Here is a 24,366-nt window from a genome sequence, read left to right as displayed (position 1 = left end):
GGACAATACAGCAAATTGACAGCCTTACCTATAATAATTCTGCCCTCCTGTATCTGCTTGCCATATAGTCATAGTTTAAGTGGCAACAGAAAGAATGACATGAATTTGCTTGTAACTGATAGTCATGTGCTTCTATTTCAGCAGAAAATGTTATAACTGTTAAAAATTGGCTACTAACAAACTGTATCAACAAACGCTCCAGAAAACAGGGACACCTGCAGGCCATGACACCTGCAATCTATAAAACTGTTGATAATGTCTGAATGAAATGAAACATAACAAATTCCTCTTCTTTTCCTGTGGGAATAATTTTACATGTGCTTTTTTTTCAAAAGAATGATCCATCCATTTTTAATGTACCACATTTCCAGAATTCAAAACTGAATCATATGAGAATCTAATCCTTTAGCTTCTAACACTCAGGGGAGAGTTAGAAAGTGATTTATGTTATTCACTTGTGATTATGTAGACAACTGGTACTAACAAGAAGACGATTGATGTCACAGTTACAATAAAGATATACAGTGGGAAATACTGAATTAACATTTAGTGTTAAATAACCTCCAGTTACCATGCCAAATGTAATCAATGAACCCATAGTGACTGCCAATACACCTTATGATAGTTACTAAGGGCCCTTTTTATCGCAGCCTACATAAATGCACTTTGGGAGTTGAGCTTCCACCATACTTGACAGTGCTGGCTGTCACACAGTCAACATCGGCCCACAATGGCCAGTATAGGGGATGACTCTGATTCCATCAGTTCAATCCCTGTGATTTTGTGGTTAATGCTGACCTCAACAACTAAAGGTGCATTTACACACAAAGATGATCACTCAAAAGATGGCTTTTGAGCGATCATTTTGCATAAACTACTACTTGGTACTAATGCCTATTAGTACCAATTAGTAGCGTGTGAGCCACAGGGAGCTGTATTCAGAGAACAGACCACCCGCTGTTCTCTAAATAAATGCCCTTTGTTCTGCCAAGGGGTTGACAGCTGAGACAATGTAATCAGCGCTCCCTGGGCAGAAGACAGCGTGCAGTCTTTCTTATCAGCTGTTCTGCCAAACAATGGTTTTGATACCTAACTGATATCCATCGCTCAGCAGAAAGGTGAAAAATGGCATATTTACATGCAACTCTAGCCCTGCCATGGTTGTGGGACTACTACGATAGGGATGACAGCCAAGGAATAATACATCACAATATATAAGTATCGTAATGTACTGTACAAAGGATCAAGAGATCGCATGTTTAAGTCCCACTAGGGAGAATTTTTTTTAAAAAGGTTACAAATTAAAAAATATATATTAAAAGTTCAAAAACACCCTTTTCTTAATAGTTATTTAAAAATATAAACAAAAATAGACCTAACTGGTATTCCTGCATCCAAAATAATGTATTTGCATGTCTTTTTGAGGTGTATATGTGCTTTTTTTTAACATCCGTGTGCCATTCATTTTTCACATGCACAAAAAAGCAAGAAGGCCCAATGGATGTCACTTTTTTTAGTTTTCACTGTCTCCTAGCAACAGGTGTAAAAAACGCAGCACACAAATGCAAAATCCGTGTTCACTGCATTTTTTAAAATTCTGCTATAGACTTTTATTGGTGATTTTGATCCATGAATAAGGACCAAAATAGGATATGCTGTGATTTTTTTTTTACGCACAAAATCGGTTCACACAAAAAACACTGGTCTGACTGCATCAATTTACTTTAATGGGTCAATATGCTGTATGTATTCAGTTGTTAAAATATACAGACAGTACATGGATAGAACATACATGCATATGATTGGGCCTTAATAGCGGATCTTCTGTTGAGCCAAAGTTTTGATATTAAAATTGGGTCCTATAATAACAGTGCCTCAAAGGTCCAGTAGAAGACAACTCTATTTAAAGTTGTTTTGAAGTTACCAACTTCCTGCTAGTGACAATTTTAAAGGATTATTTTACATTGACAAGTCTAATTATCTGCAAAGATAACACTAACTTATAGCAGGTTTATACTACTGCTTCTTTTATGTATCTTTTACTGTATCTTCAAGTATGTTACTGTATTTCCCACTTACAGATAAAATAGAATGACAGGCTGGCAGCAAATGCAGAAAAATACAAAAGGAAAAATGGGTGAATGTATAAAAAAAGTAGGGCCATTACGGTGCAAAAAGTAGGACTGTGGGAGGTGTGGTGCTACCCAAATAGTTCTCGCATTTGGCCCAGAATATTTTATTATTTGGTTGCAACTAGAGATGAGCGAGTATACTCGCTAAGGCTAACTACTCGAGCGAGTAGTGCCTTAGTGGAGTATCTGCCCGCTCGTCTCTAAAGATTCGGCTGACGGCGCGGGTGAGCGGTGAGTTGCGGGAGTGAGCAGGGGGGAGTGGGGGGGGGGGGGAGAGGGAGAGAGAGATCTCCCCTCCGTTCCTCCCAGCTCTCCCCCGCTGCCGGCAGCCGAATCTTTAGAGACGAGCGGGCAGAAACTCGACTAAGGCACTACTCGCTCAAGTAGTTAGCCTTAGCGAGTATACTTGCTCATCTCTAGTTGCAACTATTGCTTTTAGATCTTTAGCAGCAATTTACAAAATGTAAGAGATGTTCACATGGAAGGGTGCTGGACAGTTTTGTTCCTAAAATAAATGAGTTTCCAATTAAAAATTATGATACGTGTTTTTGTTGGTGACAGATTCCATTTCTCTAATATTAAATTATGTTCAACTATCAGAAACCGTTCAATGGGACAACTATGCACTAATAGGGGTATTTGGAAGGGAGCAAATACTTTTTCATTGCATTATAAACAATATAATTTATGCTAGAAACATAAGAGCAGCCAAAGGATAATGAAAAGAATTCAGTGTGTGAAATTTGCAAATGAGAACTAAGTCTTATGAGGCTCCATAATTATTCCTGAAAGTAATGCTGAAAAGTTTTACATACATTTGCCAGCAGACAGAAAAGTCTGAAGTCTCAGTGAACAGCGACCGTCAATATGCAACGGAGGCATTCAGAATAGATAAGTGGACAGCCGGCCCCCATGGCTACAATGAGCTTGCTGAAACAAAAGACTGTAAGGACAGCATGTAGTAGCATTGATGAGCTGTTTCTAAACCTCCGCAATGCTTGCTGCATGATAATTAACTTACTTTATGATCTAGCAAGGGAACTTCTGGTTAGAGAACATTTGCTTTGGCTTCACAAGCAAAGCCTTGTACACATGATATGCAAAGTAACTTCTGGGTTCTATTGGTGTAGAAGCTGTGTACCAGGCATTGTTCATTAATCTCACCACTTGCATTGCCAGATGTCATGAATTAAAATTTTCTCTTGTAGTTAAAGAGGCTTTCAGATTTTTAGAAGAGTTTCATGACATGACAATGAGAAATTTAAAATTTTTATCATGTTGCTGTTTTACATGAGCGCGAATCTCACGCGAGTTTTGTGCGTTGTGAGAAATCAATGGGAAACACAATCCGTGAAACACATGTGAGGATCAGAATTTCACAGAAGAGGTGCAAGGCGTTTTTGTATGGAATATACCTTACATCCACGGGTAAAATGCACGTTCAGAAGGCCGCCTGCACACGGGCGGAAATCCCGCGGCGGATTTCCGCCACTGAAAGCCTGCATAGGAGTGCATTACAATACGCACTCCTATGCAGACGGCTGCGGTTTGGCCGCGCGAAATGTCGCGCGGCAAACAAACCGCGGCATGTCCTATTTCTGTGCGGGGCTCGCAGAGCCTCACACAGAAACGTCACTCACCCGGCCGCCGTCTCTGGTCTGCGCGTGCGCCGGCACATGAAAGAGCCGGGGGCCGCCAAGCGCAGGTGAGTACGCGCTCGTCCCTGCAGGGAATTCTCGCCGCCGGATCCGACCCGCCCGTCTGCAGGCGGCCGAAGCGAGATATTGGGTTGTGTTTCTTGGCCTGATATCGCACCTGCCCATGTGAATGTAGCCTTTGTTTAGTGGAAAGATAGCTCATCATAAACATTCATAATCTTTTCATACAAAATTGCTGAAAGTTAACTTTAGAGCAACATGCTAGGCGATCTCTGTACTGTGAATGTGGAATGTCACCCATACATTAAGATATTTATTACCTATCATTAGAATAAGTAATCGATATCAAACAGTGGGGTTTCGCCACTTGGGACTTTGATTGAGGAAGAAGACCTCTTCACAGTCCAGCTACATCATGTCTATCAGTTACATGGACTAAGTAGTTCAGTCCCATTCAAGTGGATGGGATATAGCTGCTACACCAGGTACAGCTGTTATGAAATATACAACACTGTGCCTGGCTTAGGAAAGTTGCCATGGCCCTCGTCTGAGCAGTAGACTCCAACCAATCTGATACTGAGCGAATACCAGGAGGATAGGTTATCAACATCTTAGTTTTAGAAGACCTCTTTATGAGGTAATTATATGTATTGAATGTGTGCAAAGTCATGCATATACATAGTAACCGTGATTATGCAATAAATATAAGTAGTGACCCAGTACTGCCACTACATAGAAAAATTAACATCTCTGGAAGACTGTGTGCATATGTCTGTAAATGCCTTATGTACTGTTTTACTGTCTGGTGCCTGAAAGTGGTGGCTTACAGTTCAACAAGGAATAAAACAGCTTAATATTCTTGACTCCTGCAGTTCAGCCATTCAGCATCAAGCAATGGGAGGAGCTAAGTTTATGAATGAGGCAGCAGCTATCTAGAAGTTTCAGTCTAGTGGAGAGTGGTGCAGTGTGTAGTGTAAAGACATTAAGCTGATTTTAGGAATCAGTCACTCACAGCAAACCCAGGATTCGGGTGCTGAATAATAATTGGCTTAAGAGAAGGCTCCAGGGCCTTGATGAAAAAATCACAAAAGCAGTACGGTGTTGCAGGAAGACTATAGAGATCAGGGCCGTCATGAAAAAACTTAAGATAGGGAGTACGGAGCAGCAAGGTAGCAAACACTATGGCCACCCTATCAGGACTGGACTTTAATTGGATTGGATTGTAAAGAATTGTGCCTTCATCAGCTGGATGTTGAACTGTTATGCTTTTGAAACTATTAAAAGTGATTTAAAGTTGGAATTATCTGAATTTCTGCATTGATTACTAATAAAAATGTAGCCTAAGTCCTGATTATAGACAAAAACAATTTAACTAAGCTATTAACACACAAATAGGTGAGACATTCATGTCTTTCATTTAGCACATTGAACAAACATCCACAGTGCAGGAAGAAAAAGTAAGAGTATCTCTATGTCAATAAGAGCCAATGTGAAAAAGGTAGTTCAGTTAAGGAGATGAGATTGGAAGTGTGGGTTCCACAGGTACTTGGTCCATTAAATAAAGACTCACAAAGTCTGGTTACGGACAAATCATTTTTTCTGATTAAAGATTGATTAGTATCAACCATGCCGTGATGCAAACAACTTTCGGAAGACCTCTCAAAATGTGTTACAGAGATGCAGAAAGCTGGAAATGTGGGTTTACATCAATCCACAGTTAAGGCCTATTTAGACACAATGATTATCGCTCAAAATTCACTCAAAAGCCGTCTTTTGAGCGATAATCGTTGTGTCTAACTGCACTGACATCATGCAGTTTTCGTTAAGCAGTCGCTGATCGTTGTCTTACAGCATGCTGAAAGACAATGATCATCCTTAGCAGGAATTCACAGCAGGATACAGCTGATGCTATTGTTTCAGCTGTATCCTGCTCCCTGAACACAGGCGGGTATGAAGAACACAGCTGTCCAGCTGTGTTCTTCATACTCCGCACGGAGCACACAGCTGTATACCAGCTAAGCGCTCCGAGATAAGCCGGGGTACGAAGAACACAGCGGTCCAGATGTGTTTTGCATACCCCGCTCGAGCGCAAAGTGATCGCTCATCGTTTGAACGATCACCTTGCGCTTAAAAGCACACAACGATTATCACTCAAAAGTGGTGGATAATCGCGGTGTCTAAACCAGGCTTTAGACAAATCTACAAATGGAGAAAATTCAGGGCTGTTACTACTCTCCCTCTACCCTCTTCTGTTAAAATTTTCCCAAGCATACAACCAGGGCTATGGAGTCAAAGTTAGAATCCCATGTTGGTGGAGTCTGAGTATATATCTATATCATAAATATGGTATAATTAATTCAATGCAGAATTTGTTGCATATTTCCTTTCATAGGAATTGAGGAAAGTTATGAAATGTCCTATAAATATATGTTCGATTGATCTAAGCCCCTATTTATCAAAAACAGATAACTAGTATAAGGAAACAGCGATAGAAAATCAGTTATTGCCTTTCCTCTCCATTAGACTAAGTATCCTTATGCTGCTTCTTCAAGGCTTTTAGTTGAGATGAATTTGTGGTGCATTATCTGCATATACTCAGTAGTGAAGTTCCATCTCTATAGACCAGAGGAAGATGACACTGTGCTGTGGGCATGCCTACACTCATCTCAGAACTGCCAGAAAGAACAGGAAAACAGTATTTAAGGCAAGTAAAAGCAAACTTTATGATTATTTTATCATAATGGTGATGAAAAATCTGATGTCACCATTTTAACACAGTAAATTTATCACTAAAATAAATGTTGTATATGAAAAAGTCTGAGTCCGGAGCCGGAGGTTCTGCTTACCAACTCCACAGCCCTGCATACAACAGGCAATCCTGGATGAGGTGAGAAAGAACCCAAGAGTAACTGTAAATGACCTACAAAAGACTCTACAAACTGCAAAAACCTCTGTTAATGTATCCACAGAACCAAAATGGTGTTCATTGAAGAACACCACAAATGAAGCTGCTGCTGTAAAAAAACAAAACATTGTACTGTCTCAATTTTGCACAAGAGCACGTGCCCATAATGCTTCCGGGAAAATGTTTAATGAACAGATGAGACAAAGGCACTTTTTAGCACAAATCCTCAATGCTATGTTGGAAGAAAAAGAACAATTTACGCCAACTTCAAAACCTCATCGCAAATGTGAAGTATGATGAAGAGAACATCATGCTTTGGAGTTGATTTGCTGCTCAGCAACTGGTCGCCTTGCGTTCATCAAGGAAAGAATGCATTCTAAAGCGTATCAAAACTTTTTACAGAAAAATGTAAGAGCAGCAATCCCTGACCTCAAGAGACTCTGGTAATGCAACAAGAGAATGACTCAAAGCACACAAGTAAATCAACTAAAGAATGGTTGAAGAAAAGAAGATTTGTGTTTTGGAATGGCCAAGTAAGAATTCTGACCTAAACCCCATTGAGATGCTGTGCCATGGCCTGAATAGGGCTGTGCATTCAAGGCATCCCAGAAATAGTGAACTGAAAAACATTTGCAAAGGAGAAATGGCCTTGTATAGGTATTTTTAAGTACTATACAGAGCTATTGTTTCGGCACTAAATGCTAATATTATTTCAGCACTTTTTAACACAACAATTTGTATACATTCATGTTATGTTATGCAGATACTGTACAGCAGCATTATGAACTTCATGTTTTTTTCACCTGAGTTCTTCATGTTTCCGATTCCATTATGTGAATATAATATTGGATAGTAAATCTTTCAAACATCATACAACTGGAAAGTTAAATCTCCTTTAGAAAAGTGTTTGTCTCCATTTCTTTTTATTCCAATATCCAAGAAAACTGGTGTAATTGTATGAATACAGGACCTATATTGTCTAATCAGAAACCTTTTCAGTCCTTGAACCTACAGCCGTAAATACACGAGCGTATATCGGCCTCCATTTTCACGGCCGACCGATATGCGCTACCATCTGATGCATTGGATTCCAATGCATTAACATCAGACATGTGATTTTCCGCCATGTAAAAGTGCCTGGCCGGCCAATATAGCGCATTTTGGCCTGGTGCTTTTACGCCGCGCAGGAAAGATACTCCTGGCCGGAATACGTTAGCCATTGCATAGACTCCTATGGGAGCCAATGGCAGTTGTCAGAGAAGGGAGGTGGGAGGGAGTTTAGCAACGTGACTGCTAGACTCCCTCCCCCTTTTCTCCTCCTCTCTTCCCCCTCTCATTGCTGGCTGTCGGCAAGGGGCGGAGAGGAGGCGGGAGATTAGCACCCTAGCTCCTGCTCCACCTCCTCCTCTTGCCGAGAGCTGGCGGAAAGGGGGAAAGCAGTTTACAAGTAAATGTGGTCCTGATAATACAAATGTGCTAAATAAAACTGTTAACCACTGCATGCAGCCGCTGTCTGTACAATATAGGCCTTGGGGCTGCTGTGATATTCTGTTATACAAAGTAAAAGTCCCTGCAAACAGCCCATTTGCAGAATACTAGTCTAAATGGCAATTACACTTCGCTAACAGTATCTGTAGCCCTTAAGTTTTAGTATCTAAACTACCATTTAAAAAAAGAACAATTCCAAAATCAGCTGATTGCTGCAGGTCCGCCTCTGAAAACCCCAGCGTTCAGCTGTAATCTAAGTTAGTCATTTCTACCAGCCACTCTGGAGGAGTGAAATGAAATAACAGCAATTCAAATTAATGACCATCCATGTAGTGTATATATTACTTCTTGATGTGGAAATGCGCTGAAACACGATTTTCCGCTTTGAAATTCTGCGCGTGGATCTGCCCATCGAGAATTCCACATGCAGATCTGTAGCAGAAACCTGCAGACTTTGAGGAAGAATACACCCCAGAAATTCTGATGCGATTCCGCCGTCTCAACAAACGTTTAGGGCATTTTCACATGGCGTAGATTTGCAGTGAAATATCCATGTGGACCCACCGCATGGAAAATCTGCAGCATTTAGAGTAGCAGCAAAGTGAATGAGCTTTTCATAATCTTGTCCACAAGCTGCAGAAAAATCTGCACAAAACGCGTACGGAAATTGACATGCGGTGCAGAATTTAAATCTGCAGCATGTCACTTATAGCACTAGATATGCTGTGAAAGCCACCTTTTCTATTGAGTGGTAGACTTCCGCACCAAAATCCGCATTAAAATCTCTGTCAAATTCTGCACCAAATCATGCAGTTTTTTAAGCTAATTTTGTTCTGTGGAATGTCCAGTCATGCTCTTCTATATGAAGCACCAATAATACCTATGCACAAAAGATGGGATCATTATTATATCTCAGACATTAAAGATCTGTCTGGTTTGTTATTATGGATAAAAAAAATATTTAGTAGTCACTTATCACCAAAGTTTCTGGTAGACAACAGTTGTAACCAGACCCCCCCACCGATCAATACTAACAGTGTAGAATGGCTATGGTGATGATGTTCCCATTTGGACAGTAAGAACAGATGTAGAGATGAGCGAACTTACTCATTTAGGGCACTTTTGCACTCGAGCACCGCTTTTTCCGAGTAACTGACTACTCGGACGAAAAGATTCGGAGGGCGCCGGGGGCGGTGTGGTGGAGCAGCGGGTAGCAGTGGGGAACAGGGGGAGCTCTCTCTCTCCCCCCCACTCCCCTCTGCAACCCCCCGATCACCCCCAGCGCCCCCCGAATCTTTTCGCCCGAGTAGTCGGTTACTCGGAAAAAGCTGTGCTCGAGTACAAAAACGCCCTAAACGAGTACGTTCGCTCATCTCTAAACAGATGTTAACACCCAGATAGACTGTTTCATAAGAGAAAGGGGTGCTGTGTTACAGGGTTTGTCTATTTGTTTGGAAAAAGGGAACAGCAATATTAACACGCTTCCCTGTCTTACTCTCCTCATGCCCTGATTATACCAAATCTCCTTTACCTTTAAGAACAGAAATATGCTGCCGTCCCTCCCCATCTGTATGGTAGTTCTTAATTTCAATATCCTCTCCATCTTTCAGCTCTACCTTGTCATAACCATACCAACCAAGGAGCTCATTCATTGTATTTTCAGCAAAGTTCTGAAAAAAAAGAAAAAACACTCCAGTTATTTGCAAGATCTTTAGACATATTTTAAAGAGTATTTCGTTGGTGACACACACAAAGAACACAATCATGATATAGCTAAATATGTGGCATACTCTGATTATTTAGATTTTCTGGTATGGTATACTAGTTATTCACAGTTTAGAAAGCATTAGTCTGTCAGACTTTACACCAATATTACTAACAAAAATAATAGCATTCAAGCTTGCAAGTGATATATGATATGGTAAAATACATTTAATTCTATCCACCAATATCTCATTTTTTATATAGAATTACTCTACAGGGTGGGCTATGGAAAAATAGCCCATGTCTGAATATACTGCAAAAGTAGGAACAAGCAAGTGGATTGTTTTATCCAAAGCTTTATTGATTAACAGACATATTAGAACAGATGCTGGAAGTGGTCCCCGTTCACTTCCATGGACCTCTGGGCAAATTGCAACATGCTGGCTGATACTGCCTGCAGCTCTTCCACGCTGACACTGTGGGCAGTGTTCATGATGTTTTCTTTGAGTTCATCCAGGATATGCAGATTATTGGCGTACACTTTCTACTTTAAATTTCCCCAAAAGATAAAAATTGCATGTGGACAAGTCCGGCAAACATGGTGGCCATAACTGCATGCTCACAGTTTGTATTTCCGTAAACAGTCCATGAAGTAGTGTCAGTGAGCAGCAGAACGTGTGGCAAGTTGCCCCATCTTGTTGGAAAAAGCAGTACATTCTTTCTTTTGGTGCTAGCTTGCTGTAAAACTGTTAAAACATCTCCAGATAAACTGTAGTATTCACAGCTGATTTTGAAGAAAATTGGGTCCACTCTCTATATACCAGACTTTACACATTAAATGTTCTGTGAGTCAGGTGGAGATTTCTAACAGGCCAGCACCTCATATTCTGATACATGACACCACACTTCGTCCGTCAGGAAGTGCAGCAATGATCCAAAAGTCCTAGTAACCATAGCAACCACATACAGTAATTCACATATTAGCTGTGTCAAGCTCTTTCAGCTCCTGGATATGTTACTCAATATAGTTTCAGGTACAGAGATTTCAGCACTCGCCACCACATCATTCATGACACAGCAACTCGCTGGGACAGTCTCAGAGTTGATTTTTGAGGGCTATTTGCAATTTGCTACTGAATATTACTGAATGTTACGGACAATTTCGTACGTCGGACTGATGGAGGCCTCGGTTTCTTCATGTTTGCAGCAGATTTGGTTGAATACAAAGTTTAGCAGGTGGTTTTGTAATGGGTACTTGTCAGCGAAGGCTTCCTGTGTTTCCTTAATTGATCTGCTTCACACATAGCATTCCACAGTAACTATTTACTGTTGAAGGAAGAACACCATGGGGCAAATTTATGAAAGCTGTCTAAAATAAAAGCTGTTTTTGCTGCCCATGGCAACCAATCACAGTGCAACTTTCATTTCTTATACAACTGAGATAAAATGAAACTGCACTGTGATTGGCTGCTATTGGCAACAGAGATTTTCTTTTATACAGATTTCATAAGAGTGTGGTGCCGGGATCAGACGTGGGCTACTTTTCCGTGACCCATTCAGTACATTCACATTTGTAAACTTTGCAAGTTAATTGCATTACTAATGTCACAATATTAACTATCTATTATAGTCTAGTCAGGAACTACATATTTTCACAAATCTGCTAGGTGCTTGACAGACACCTACAACAATGTAATCTCTGTGCAGATTTTGTAGTTACAAAGTTAGGGCCCTCTTACACTTAGTTATCGTTCAGATTCTTGCTGGATTGCGGGAATCTGAACGATAATCATTAAGTGTAAATACCTGCACCATCTGAACGACAAATTTGTTCATCATTCAGATCGTGCAAGTATAAAAATCTAAGACGATTGGCCTGTGTAAACAGGCAGTCTTTCGTCTGTGAACAACAGCCTGTTTACTGTGAATGGAGGCAGGCAACCCCAGCGATATCTGGCCCGCTCTATCTTCATTCACTGAGTGATGATCGCTTCTGTGCGGTATATGCAAATGGGAATATATGATTTCACTGCTAATGTTTTCCCAGGATAGAAAGGCTTTCTATTGAGGACACAAGTCCCTCAATAAGAATACTGTACATGGCTGCTTCAGTATGAAGAGTATTGTAAGAAGAGATGTACAGAAGAATTTCTGAAAAACTAAGACTAACTAACATGGAATTCACACATAAAGTCAGTCTGTCATGATGACTTGATAGAAGTATACTAATGAGTGTAAGTGCATGCAATAAACACTTCTCTTAGGGACAATTCACACAGGATGGAATATTCCATAACAGCATTGCGGAACATGCTGCCCCTGAATTCTGCACCAAAATCCACACTGCTAACTGCGGATTTTTCTGCACATTATCAATGCAGATTTTGGTATAGAATATTCCGCAATGCTGTTACAGAATATTACTGTATGAAATAACCCTTAGGGCTCATTCACATGGGTGTCAAAATCACGTAGAAGTTAGCCATGCAAAAAAATTGCAGCTAGTTCGCCAGAAAATTGCGTGAATGGATGATTTTCCGCGATTAAGTTCTGAGCTTAATTAGCATTGGAATCGCCCATTCACTTGATCAGGAGCTGCGTGTTGCTGAAAAAAAGCCCTGCTGCTTTGGGAGCAGAGAACTCCTTTCATCTCAGCGGGGATTTCCCTCTAGTGGGGATGGAGAGGTTCTCCTGCAGTGGGGAATCCCTCCATCTCCCCTGCAGGGAAAACCCTCCATCATCGCTGCTGGGGAATCCCTCCATCTCCCATGCAGGGAAACCCCTCCATCCCCGCTGTGAAGGAATCTCTTCATCCTCCTTTACTGGACAAATCACATAGTCTCCGGAGGCTTTTGCGATTTTCTGCCAAAAGATAGGTCAAGATTAGAGATGAGCGAGCATACTTGATAAGGCAAACTACTCGAGCGAGTAGTGCCTTACTCGGTTACCTGCCCGCTCGTCTCTAAAGTGTCAGGTGCCGGCAGGGGGCGGGGAGCGGTGGGGGAGAGCGGGAAGTAACGGAGGGGAGATCTCTCTCTCCCTCTCTCCCCCCGCTTCCCCCTGCTCACCGCCGCAACTCACCTGTCACCCGCGTCGGCAGCCGAATCTTGAGAGAGACGAGCGGGCAGGTACTCGCATAAGGTACTACTCGCTCGAGTAGTTTGCCTTAGCGAGTACACTCGCTCATCTCTAATTGTAAAGAATTAAACCAATGAATGTTATGACTTGCAATTACTTCTGGATTGAGACATAAGCTTTTGGATAATAGGAGACCCAGTTTATGCTCTTGTAAAAAAAAAAGTCCTGCACTCTTGGTGACTAGGTGGAAGGATAAATTATTATAACCAAAATGAACTTACTTAGATGAGGAGACCCACTGATCCCAGCAAATCTCCTCCAAGTCCAGGACTATGTGAAGGAAAAAAATCCATGGCACCTGTGGGATCTGTGGGAGAAAACCTTTATCCCATACATGGAGCCCGGCACAAACATGCAAAGAGAAATACTAGAAATACTGCACTGCAATGCGTTTAGGGGTCTACCAAGCAGGAAAATAGGCCCAATTTTGATTAGTTATCCTCTGTACCTGCTTGATAAAGGAGGTTTAGGTAGACCCCCAAAACGCATAAGTAGGTCTATTTTGGTTATAATGATTTATCCTTCCATCTAGTCACCAGGAATTTTTACACTCGGTGTTGTTTTATTTGAGCGCAATTTTTAGCACATTTCCATGAGAAACAGAGATTTGGGATGCAAATGTTGGAAGTACAGTATGTGAACAGTGGGCCACTGTTTAAAAACTAGGGGAGATAAAATATATTGATTTGCCCATAGAAATCAATGGGTTCAATTACAGCTGCGTATTTTTGAAGCGTATTTCAGTAGTGTGAAAAAAGTAAACATGTGCCATCTTATTGCATACTGTGCACTGAAATAGGCCACAGAAGTAAATTGGCGTGTGTAAATATACAGGAAACCTGCATATTTGCTGTGTATTTATGTAAATAATCTATGGGATTTTGTCCAGTTACTTTTACGTGTGTAAAAAAAACAACCCATAGGCAGAAATCGGCAGAAAGCATTTAAACAGTTAAATAGCCACAAGTGCAGCTAGTTGAGTCACTGGCGGTCATCAGGGCCCACCAAGCCTACCCCATAAACCCCCACGACATATGTGTATGAATATACATACATATATATATATATATATATATATATATATATATATATATATATATATTTATGTATATATATATATATATATATTTATTTATACACACATACGTATAACATTATACATATTACCCACCCAATGTTGATTCAGAGGAAGGCAAAAAAAAAACATGAGGTGGAAGCCAGGAAAAAAATACCTTTCCGACTTGAAGTCTGGCAATCAGAATAATCCCTGGATCAACAACCCCTCTGAATTATTCAGTGACTATAACATGTAATATTGTCCATGCCCCTCTTGAACTCTTTTACTGAGTTTGCCATCACCACATCCATAGTCTCACTGCTCTTACAGTAAAGAACCCCCATCTGTGTTGGTGATAAAACCTGCTTTCTTCTAGAAGTAGAGGATGCCCTCTTGTTACCGTCGCAGTCCTGGGTATAAACAGATCATGGGAGAGATCCTTGTATCGTCCCCTGATGTATTTATACATAGTTATTAGGTTACCCCTCAGCAGTCTTTTTTTCTAAACTAAATAATCCCAATTTCCCAATATACCTCTCTCGGTATTGTAGTGCATCCAATCAATTTGACAAGTGATTTGTAAAGCGGAAGAACAATGTTCTCATTATATACTCCTAGACTTCTTTTGATGCACCCCATGAACCTATTTGCCTTGGCAGCAGCTGCCTGACACTGGTTGCTCCTGTTAAATTTACAGTTAAGTAAAATCTCCAAGTCCTTTTCCATGTCAGTTTTGCCCAGTGGTTTACCATTTAGTGTGTAATGGTGATATATATTCCCCCTGTCCATGTGGGTAACCTGACATTTAGGGCTCGTTCAGATGTTTTTGTGCACTACAGCTGTGAGAAAAGATTGCGGTTATAGTGCTGTAAAGATCACGTGAACGGGCTACTTTAAACTACTTGAAATAGCCCGTTCACATGATCTGAGGTGCGTGCTTTCTAGGCTCCCATAGGAGAACATGTCCATCTTTGCATGCATCTCAGAGCCGACATGCGAGTTTCCACTCACATATCACATCTTTTGCTAGGTGTGCTGATTTAGTGCACCTAACATTCTCTCATGTGAACACTTCTATACGAACCTATTGGTTCCTCTTAGAAGCGCGTTCTGTGTGCTGCTAACAGCGTGAAAACAGCGCTCGTCTGAAGGAGCCCTTGGGCTCCGTGGATAACATTTCAATATACAGCTGAGTATAAATCTTTCTTAAAATGAGGAGCCAAAGATGTCTGTGGATTAAATTCCATAGAGATGAGTCGTGACTGAAAAAAAGTTGTGATGGTGGTTTGGGCCAGGATGGAGAAGACAGAGCAAAAGCTATTGGGACCTGTGCATCCAGGCAATAAGTGGGGCCTAGGGACTAAATTTGCCCTGTGGGCCCATTCAACTCTAGGGATGCCTCTGCAGAGCAGTAGCTAAGGTCTATGTGTAGGCCCATTTAGACACAACAATTATTGCTCAAAATTTGCTCAAAAGCCATCTTTTGAGCGATAATCATTGGGTGTGCCCATCTTTCAGTTTTCTGCCGAACAACGGTTTTCAGTTCTGCTTGAAAACTATTGTTCGGCAGAACATCTGGTAAGTAGAACTGCACAATGTGTTCTGCCCGGGGAGCACTGATTACAGCTGATTGCATTCTCTAAGTTGTCAGCCCTGCAGAACAAAGGAAATGTAATCAGGGAACAGCGGGTGGTGTGTTCCCTGAATACAGCTCCTGGTGGCTCTCACACCACTAACTAGTACTAATAGAAATTAGTACCAAGTAGTAGTTTATGCAAAATGATCATTCAAAGGCCATCTTTTGAGCGATCATATTTGCAGTGTAAATGCACCTTAAGTCTATCTTGGCTGAAGTACATCCAGGTTAACTTTATCCTTTGTACTCCATCAGCTTTAGGTTGTACTCACATAGGGTGCTAGCATGCTTTGTCATAGTGGCAGATTTACTGTAAATTGGTACAATTTGGGGGAACATTAACTTTTTGATTGCTTTTTATGAAAGAAAGAAAGAAAGCGCAGTTCTGCCATTGTGTTTTTTTTTCTGCGTTCCAATAGGTGGCATTGCAGAGGTATTGTTCTATCCCCCTTATTTGCATATTACCCAGAGGATCATGACTAGCCTTATACGTCTTCTCACTCACTCACCTTCTAGGTGCTCTCCCTAAGGAGAAAAGATAGCCTTCCTGACCCCTGTCACAGCCCTCTCGCTAGCCAAGCCAGAAACCTACTGCACACTGATGAGGGGCAAACACCCCTAAACAACTGTCTGTATGTGGATTCTGTCTTGACTATCAACCCCCAGTCATTGTTACAAGGCTTGTATAGAGAGTCTAACATTGACTTGCAGGAATGCTGCCTTCCAATAGGTGGCACTACAGAGGTATTGTTCCATCTCCCTTATTTGCATTTTTTTCAGACGAAGTTAGGCATGTAGGATTAATAAAATGATATTTTAATACACCAAACCTTTATGGATGTAGAGATATCAATTCTTTCTTATTTTGTGATGTGACAACTGGGAATATTTTTTTCCTTTTTAACTTTTAATATTTTTGCAATAATTAAAAAGGAAATCTGTCACCTATTATTTGGCCTACCAACTGACTTTACTAAACAATTTGCGCTCTTATGTAGAATCCATAGATATCTTAGTTTTTTTGCAGTGTGTCTCTATTGTCGAGATATCAGTGTTTATGTTTATCCCCCACATAGGCAAATTAGTGGTGGACTGTCCGATGTGTGATCCACTGCTCCTGCAGACCGGGCTCTCTCTCTCCATCCCCATTCTTTGAAAATCCCCCATTCCATGCTTGATGACATCTCCAGCTTTGTTTGCTTGAAGCTGATGACATCTCCAGCTTCGTTTGCTTGAAGCTGATGACATCTCCAGCTTCGTTTGCTTGAGATGTCATTCGTTCCACTGTCACAGCACTTGCACTGCACTGATGACAGCACATGCGTGTGACGTTAGTGAGAGCTGAGAAGGACTCAGAATGCACACGTATGCTCATTCAGTGCACCGGAAGCACTATGATGGTGGAACGCGTGACATCTGTAGTTGACGGGGTTAGAGGCGATTTTCAAAGAATGGGAAATGAGAGAGTCTGGACTGCAGACAGCAGTGGATCACCGGGCCAAGGATGATTAAGTACTGCCACATCTGCTTTATCTGTATGTATTTTTACACATCTGCCCCTGACATTAAATTTTCAGTTTTTTACAGACAAACTAATTAAAATGTATTAGAATACGTAATTTTTTTTATTTAAACTGATTTCTCCAGATTCTCTACAGTGCATAATCAGAGTACTGCTACATTTGCTGTATCCGTTATTTTCACACAACTGCACCTGACATTACATTTTCAAAAAGTAACCAGACAAGTCTTTTAATTACCGACAAACCAATTAAAATGTATTTGAATAAGTTATTTTTCTATTGTACTGATATTGTCATTTTAATGTACATCGACTTGATTGCTGAAACAGAAATAAAGACCCTCCACATCTAAAACATTAGTTTTTCCACATGAGAAACCAACTAGTGGCAAATTTTCCATAAAATCCGCCTAACAAATCAAATCAATTGCTTTAGAAAAGTCACTAACACATATGAATGGAGAATTACATGCTTCATTTGTATACATCCTTACTGTGCAAGAAATAGCCCAGAGGTTATATGCTACATATTAAGAGCTGAAGCAATTAAAACTAAGTAAATAAACAGTTGCCAGCACCGATTAATATCTGTTATGGCATAGTTGTCAACTGTCCTGTTTTTGCAATATAATCCAATTACTATAAAATGGACACTTTTCTTTAACTTCGTAGACTAATGAACTCTAAAAAAATATACGCTGCATCCATATAGAACTTGGATTGCACAGATAGGTAGCAAGATTTAAAGGGATTGTACCAAAATTACAAGTAACCCCATATTCAGAGAAAAGGAGTTAACTTGCTGATCTGTGGGGGTCTTATGGCTGAGATTCCCACCAATCTCAACTGTGGGGTTACTGTACCCTCTGCAATGAGAAGACTTAAAGGGGTTGTCCCGCGGCAGCAAGTGGGTCTATACACTTCTGTATGGCCATATTAATGCACTTTGTAATGTACATTGTGCATTAATTATGAGCCATACAGAAGTTATCAAAAGTTTTTCACTTACCTGCTCCGTTGCTGGCGTCCTCGTCTCCATGGTTGCCGTCTAATTTTCGCCGTCTAATGGCCAAATTAGACGCGCTTGCGCAGTCCGGGTCTTCTGCTTTCTCAATGGGGCTCCGTGTAGCTCCGCCCCGTCACGCGCCGATTCCAGCCAATCAGGAGGCTGGAATCGGCAATGGACCGCACAGAAGCCCTGCGGTCCACCGAGGGAGAAGATGCCGGCGGCCATCTTCACCGGGTAAGTAAGAAGTCACCGGAGCGCGGGGATTCAGGTAAGCGCTGTCCGGTGTTCTTTGTTAACCCCTGCATCGGGGTTGTCTCGCGCCGAACGGGGGGGTTGAAAAAAAACAAAAAACGTTTCACTGCATGGTGACCTTCTTTTGCACATTAAGAAATAATGTACATTATTCCTGTACTGTGACATCAATGTGTGCATTATTCCTGTATTGGGATATCACAGTGTACATTATATTCATTATCCATGTACTGTCACATCACTGTGTGCATTATTTCTGCCTCTGATTGGTTACAGTCCTCAGCCAATCAAAGGCAGCCCATTTCTCCTCAGAGCAATGCTTGTCCGGTGAGCCGGCACACATATACAGTGCAGTGCATGACGTGCCGGCGCTGGGCTGTGACGTGGATTCTCGCAGTACTTCCGCAGTGCTCACAGATATTCCATGGGATGGACGGCTTCCATTGACTGCAATGGAAGCCGTTCATGCGATTTTCCACAAGAATAGAACATGCTACGATTCTCCCTCATAAGCGGAAAATCACGTTGGCAGCGGAGAATCGTTTAACACAGAATGTCTATCGGCGGACATTGCTGCGGAATTCGTGTTGGATGTCTGACCGCGAATTCCGCAGCGATAATCCGTCTGTGGGCATTCGGCCATAGTTGTACCAATTTCTGAAATCTTGACTGATTTGTAATTCCAGATTCTATGAAACCTGGGTAAAGTCCTATGGGAGCTGTATTAGTTCACATTAGAATTATCTAGCTTTCTAAAAACTGATGTAGTTAAGAAACAATAAAAAAAAATATTTTAAAGAGGTTTTCTGAGAATATAAAACATCGCATCAACAGATAGCAGCAAAACAAGCCAATACCAATATACAGTAACTATAATCTTTGCCTGCTGTGAGCTGGAGAATATAAACCTCTGTAGTTTGCCCATATAATGCCACAGGCAGCGGTCACATAAAATAACATGATATCCTCCAGCTCAGTGTCATGTCTGTCCAGTCATGTCAAGGAAACACACTGACAAATACAGGGATAGAGGACAGGGAAAGGCTGAATGACATGTAAAACACAGGTGAATTCTGGGTTGCTAGACAAGCAAAATAATACAACAGATGGTGGCAGCAATGAACGAAGGCCTATAATAGCAAAAAGCAGAGCGCCTGGCCTGAAAAGGGTGACACCATGCTTGGAACCAAAATTAATTCTCTTCTCGTCCCTAGGTGTAATAAGGTGGAAAGGGTCAGGATGGGACAGAATAGTGATATAAGCAAACTACAGTCAGAGTATGAGAGTAGTACCTCCAGAGACAGTGAAACAAAAAGACATAGCCCAAAGTCCGCAAAGGAAAGCACAAAAGAAGTACTCAGATTAACCAGGGCAAATACACCCAAACCACGGACCAAGGACCTGAATACAAATGTATTACTAGCATCCTCTGTCAAGAGGAGCCGGAATAAATACCCTAACAGGACACTTATACGTTGACTGAGGTGATAGCTATAACAAAAGGGTGATGGTTCTCCATCATCGTACAGCAGCAAATGCCACTGCACGATCTTGCGCTAACGCTATGAAGTCTCACCAGACCTGCACTTGCACCTGGAGCTTGGCAGTGCCGTGACAGTACCCCCACCTCCAAGGAGGGCACTTGAAACCACTAGGACCAGACCAGGCTTTAAAGGGTTTCTTCTATGAAACATTTTAAGTGTCATCAATAAACATCTTCCCGAGGAATCCAGGTTCTTTCTAACTAGAGTTACGAACCTGGCAAAAATACTATTTTTTCTGTACCTCAAAATGGAATGTGCCATCAACAAGAACTGGCAAGTGAGGAACCTTATTATTGAATGGATGAGAATATTTTTTAACTAAATGCTTATGGAAAATATTTGTAATTTTCAAAGTCTGAGGAATCTCCAGTCAAAAAGAGCAATAATTAATTGATCCTACAAGGATCAAAAACGGGGGGCTAAATAGACTGAGGAGACCTCTCCTCTCGACCTTCGGGGGCTCCCACACATGACCTCAAAGGGGGTGCAAAATGACGTCAGATCTGAGATCGGACCCAGAGTTCGTATGTAGTGACCTATCTGAAAATATTGGAACCACGCACCTGCCACAGGCCCCCCCGTCTCCCATGAGTGTGTTTAAAGGCATAAGACCCTCCCCATCGACTATATCCCTAACCCTAGGGAACCGATTTCCCAACCTGTCTAGTAAGGGCAGTCCTGCTTCTCCCTGAGGGAAGTCCGGGTTCCCCCTCAATGGTTTCCAGGGCCCCGGAACCTTTACTAGGCCGTGTCGAAGTGCAAACCTGTCGCATGTCTTCAGAAAGGAACTCATAAAAGAAGAAACTCTGATGCCCCGCCTTCCCAGCCCACCATTCAACCAAAAGAGTCCCTGGATCCAGCCCGCCACGACCTCCTGTTCCAGTTCGACCCACAGTGTGGGTGACCCCTCGTGGACCAAATCTAGAACCGCCTTGCTAATAGCAGCTCTATAATAAAAGAGCAAATTCGGTAGTTCCGCCCCTCCCCTCTCCTTTGGTTGGGTAAGTAGTCTAAAGCTTAGGCGTGGTTTAGCCCCGCCCCATACAAAAGCGTCACTGCCTTTTGGAGCTTCTCAAAGAAGTTCCCTGGGACCTGTATGGGTAGTGTTTGAAAAATGTTTAAGAAGGGAGTTCATTTTAATAGTATTAATTCTGCTGAACCACGAAAGTGTCATCGGCCTCCATCTCTCGAAGTCTTTCACTATAGCGGAATACATGGGTTCGTAGTTCAGGTCAAATATCTTCCCCAGATCGGGAGGGAGGACTACACCTAAGTACTTAATATAATCCTCGCGTCAGCTCAGGCACAAGTCATGTGCTGTTCCTAATGTTAATTAGGTTAGAGAGTTTCCCATTTACACGGACCTGCGCTGTGGGATTATAATAAAGAGCCATTACCCAGCTGATCGTCCTACTGCCCAGCCCAATTTTCCTTAACGTGGGCTCCAGAAACTCCCAGTTTACGTGGCCAAAGGCCTTTTCGGTGTCAACCGAAAGGAGGGACAATGGACTGTTCTCCTCTCGCGTCCTTCCTATCAATGATATGGTGCGTATTGTATTATCCCTCGCTTCGTGCCCCGGCACAAATCCCACCTGGTCTCTATGAATAAGCCCAGGGACAAGAGGACACAGGCGCGTGGCTATCGTTTTGGCAAATATTTTTGTATCGACGTTGAGTAAGGAGATTGGGCGGTAATTCCTACATGACATGGAATCTCTGCCTGGCTTCGGGATAACTGTTATAATGACTTGGAGAGATTGATATGGGAAGGAATAGCACCTAGAAACTGCATTAAAGGCCCTACTTAGAAGAGGTACCACCAGATCTCCACAAGCTTTATAAAACCTAGGTGAAAACCGTCAGGACCTGGGCTTTTTCCTATTTTCAGGTTTTTAATTTCCCCTAGTATCTCTTGGTCTAGCAAGTCCTCCTCTAACAATTCCGCACTTTCCGCCAGTATCATTGTGGGGGCATGTTTTAGTAATTATTTGTCGATCGCTGATATTTCTGCTGTCCCCTCTATGTTATATAACTCGCCGTAAAATTTCCTGAAACATTTCAAGAGATGCGTTTTCAGAGCACACCTGAAGTTTTGTGTGTCGGGGATTGTTTAACACATTAAGTACAGTAAATTTACAGCGCTTGGTCCTGGGCTTTAATCCCAGCCGATAGTAAGAATACGGCAGTGTTTAAAGCTCCTGCTTCTGCAATCAATCAGAAGCAGGGGTGTTGTCAGCTGTTAGTCACAGCTGAGAACCCTCAAGGAGAAGGCAGGAGGAGTTTTTAACCCTTTCTGCCTTCGCTTTTTTTTAGTATACAGCGCTCAATAAGTGCTATGTACTAAGCAGTGAAAGTGGAAGTGTTTCTTCCACTACGCGAGCTGGCAGTCGTGTGACTGCCGGGATTCCCTGGGAGGGCAGAGCTGCAGGGTTCTAGGAGACACTAATCACCTCTGCAAGTGACTACTGTCACTAAAGGGGGATGTTTTCCGTGTAACTAGGGCTCCTATGGATGCAAAACAAAAGCATGTGAATGTCCCACAGAGGTCTTATATGACATCATGGGGGACATAGATAATAAAATAAAAATATAAACATTAAAAACAAAAATAACCCAAATCTGACGCCAACCAAAACCGTCGCTGTATGCAACCTGTAATCTAAAACCATACATATTATATATCAAAACGTCCGAAACCAAATGAGGAACCCATTCCTATACTTTACTGTAGCGTAAATATACTAATTAAAAAAATAATAACTATCAATGTAAAAAAATCATTTTTTTAGCTTTTTACCCCCAATAAAAGGAAAAAATGGGAAAAAAGTCAGTGAAAAAGATATATTAAAAAATAGCCCTATATGTCACGGGAAAAAATTATTTTGGTAGCTGAATGAAAAAAATAGGGCAGTAAGACCACCACATACATAAAATCCATAAAATATGTCTGGCCCCTAAAGTAAATAACAGCCTGATCCTTAAGGTGTTAAATGCTACAATTAAAAACACAACTTGTTACTCAAAAAACAAGCTTCACATGGCTATGTCGACAGAAACACAAAAAAGTTATGGCTATTGGAAGGTGGGAATGAAAAATGATTAAAGACATGCCTAGTTCTGGTGAGTTTAAGATAAGTGGTATGTATGAACTCTGCACATGATGATATGTCTGCTTGCATCACACTTTTGTTTACTAATTTCATTCATTTCAATTTTTATACTTTTTTAGGCCTCATTCACACAAGCATTTTAGCGTAGCTAATTTAGTTGCAATAAAAAAATCACAACTATGTGAAGCTTCGAATTCCAATGCATTCATTTACATGGCCGATTATATGTAACAAATTTAAACTTTGTTTTCCTGTTTCATCATGTCTGAAAAGTACAGAAAATAGCAAATATGCTGTTAAATGTTTGTTTTTGTGGACAGGACATTCATATGTGGAATTTGCATATTTTTTCACATTACATGTATAAGATTATGTTATACATTTGCATGTTGCGATGCATATATATTTTACCTAGGTAAATAGAATTGTATCAAGAAGCTGCAAACATCCAGCAGACTCATTTTGCTATATCTGTGGTGAATTTCTCAAGACAAGAGCGAAATAATACTTTGTACAACCATCACAGAGAATGTGTGAGGCCTACAAGGCATATTTTGGAATGCCAGTTGTCGATCAGGATAAAACATGGGCACCTCATTTCACCTGCGAGAATTGCAAAAGAACTCTAGAAGGTAAAGTAAAATTAAGGTAGTTGTTGCTCACTAGATGTCTTAGTTTTACATTGATTTCATTTTGTTCTTCTGCAGGATGGTACAGAGGAGAGAAAAGGGCCATGAGGTTTGCAATTTCACAAATTTAGAGGGAATTTACTGATCACACAAGCAATCTTACTTTTGCATGGTGGACCCTTCAAAATGCCGATCTGGTAAAAATGCACAACCAGTGGTGTATCCAGACATTCCTTCATCAGTCGCCCAAGTGCCACACAGCTCAGAGTTCCCAGTGCAAACTCCACCAGCAGCAAAAAAACAGATAAGATCCTATGAGAGTAGCAAATCAGACAGTGAAGGAGATGAAGATGCTGATTTCACCCACACCGCTGCGGACAAAGAGCCATATTTCCTGAATCAAGATGACCTGAATGATTTGATTAGAGATCTTGAACTCACAAAATCTAATGCTGAGCTGTTGACCTCCAGGCTCAAACAGTGGAACGTTTTGGACAAACGTGTACATGTAACAGACCTGACAAAGTACCACCACGTTTTTACAAGTTTCTTCACCAGTCAAGATGGACTATGTTTCTGCCA

At 41.4% G+C, this 24,366-nt stretch overlaps 1 protein-coding gene across 3 annotated transcripts in view; it reads right to left on the bottom strand.

Annotated features, from left to right (window-relative positions):
* The window catches only part of SOBP (sine oculis binding protein homolog), a 208,329-nt gene that overhangs the window by 132,364 nt on the left and 51,599 nt on the right, over positions 1–24,366 (bottom strand). For all 3 annotated transcript variants that reach the window (XM_066607371.1, XM_066607388.1, XM_066607380.1), the window contains one exon: positions 9,715–9,853. In XM_066607371.1, coding sequence (XP_066463468.1) covers positions 9,715–9,853 — 139 coding nt within the window. The remainder of the gene's footprint in view (positions 1–9,714; positions 9,854–24,366) is intronic.

The sequence above is a fragment of the Eleutherodactylus coqui genome, chromosome 1 (assembly GCF_035609145.1).
Source record: "Eleutherodactylus coqui strain aEleCoq1 chromosome 1, aEleCoq1.hap1, whole genome shotgun sequence".
In the NCBI taxonomy this organism is placed as follows: Eukaryota; Metazoa; Chordata; class Amphibia; order Anura; family Eleutherodactylidae; genus Eleutherodactylus; species Eleutherodactylus coqui.
This window is presented reverse-complemented; position numbering and strand designations above follow the sequence as displayed.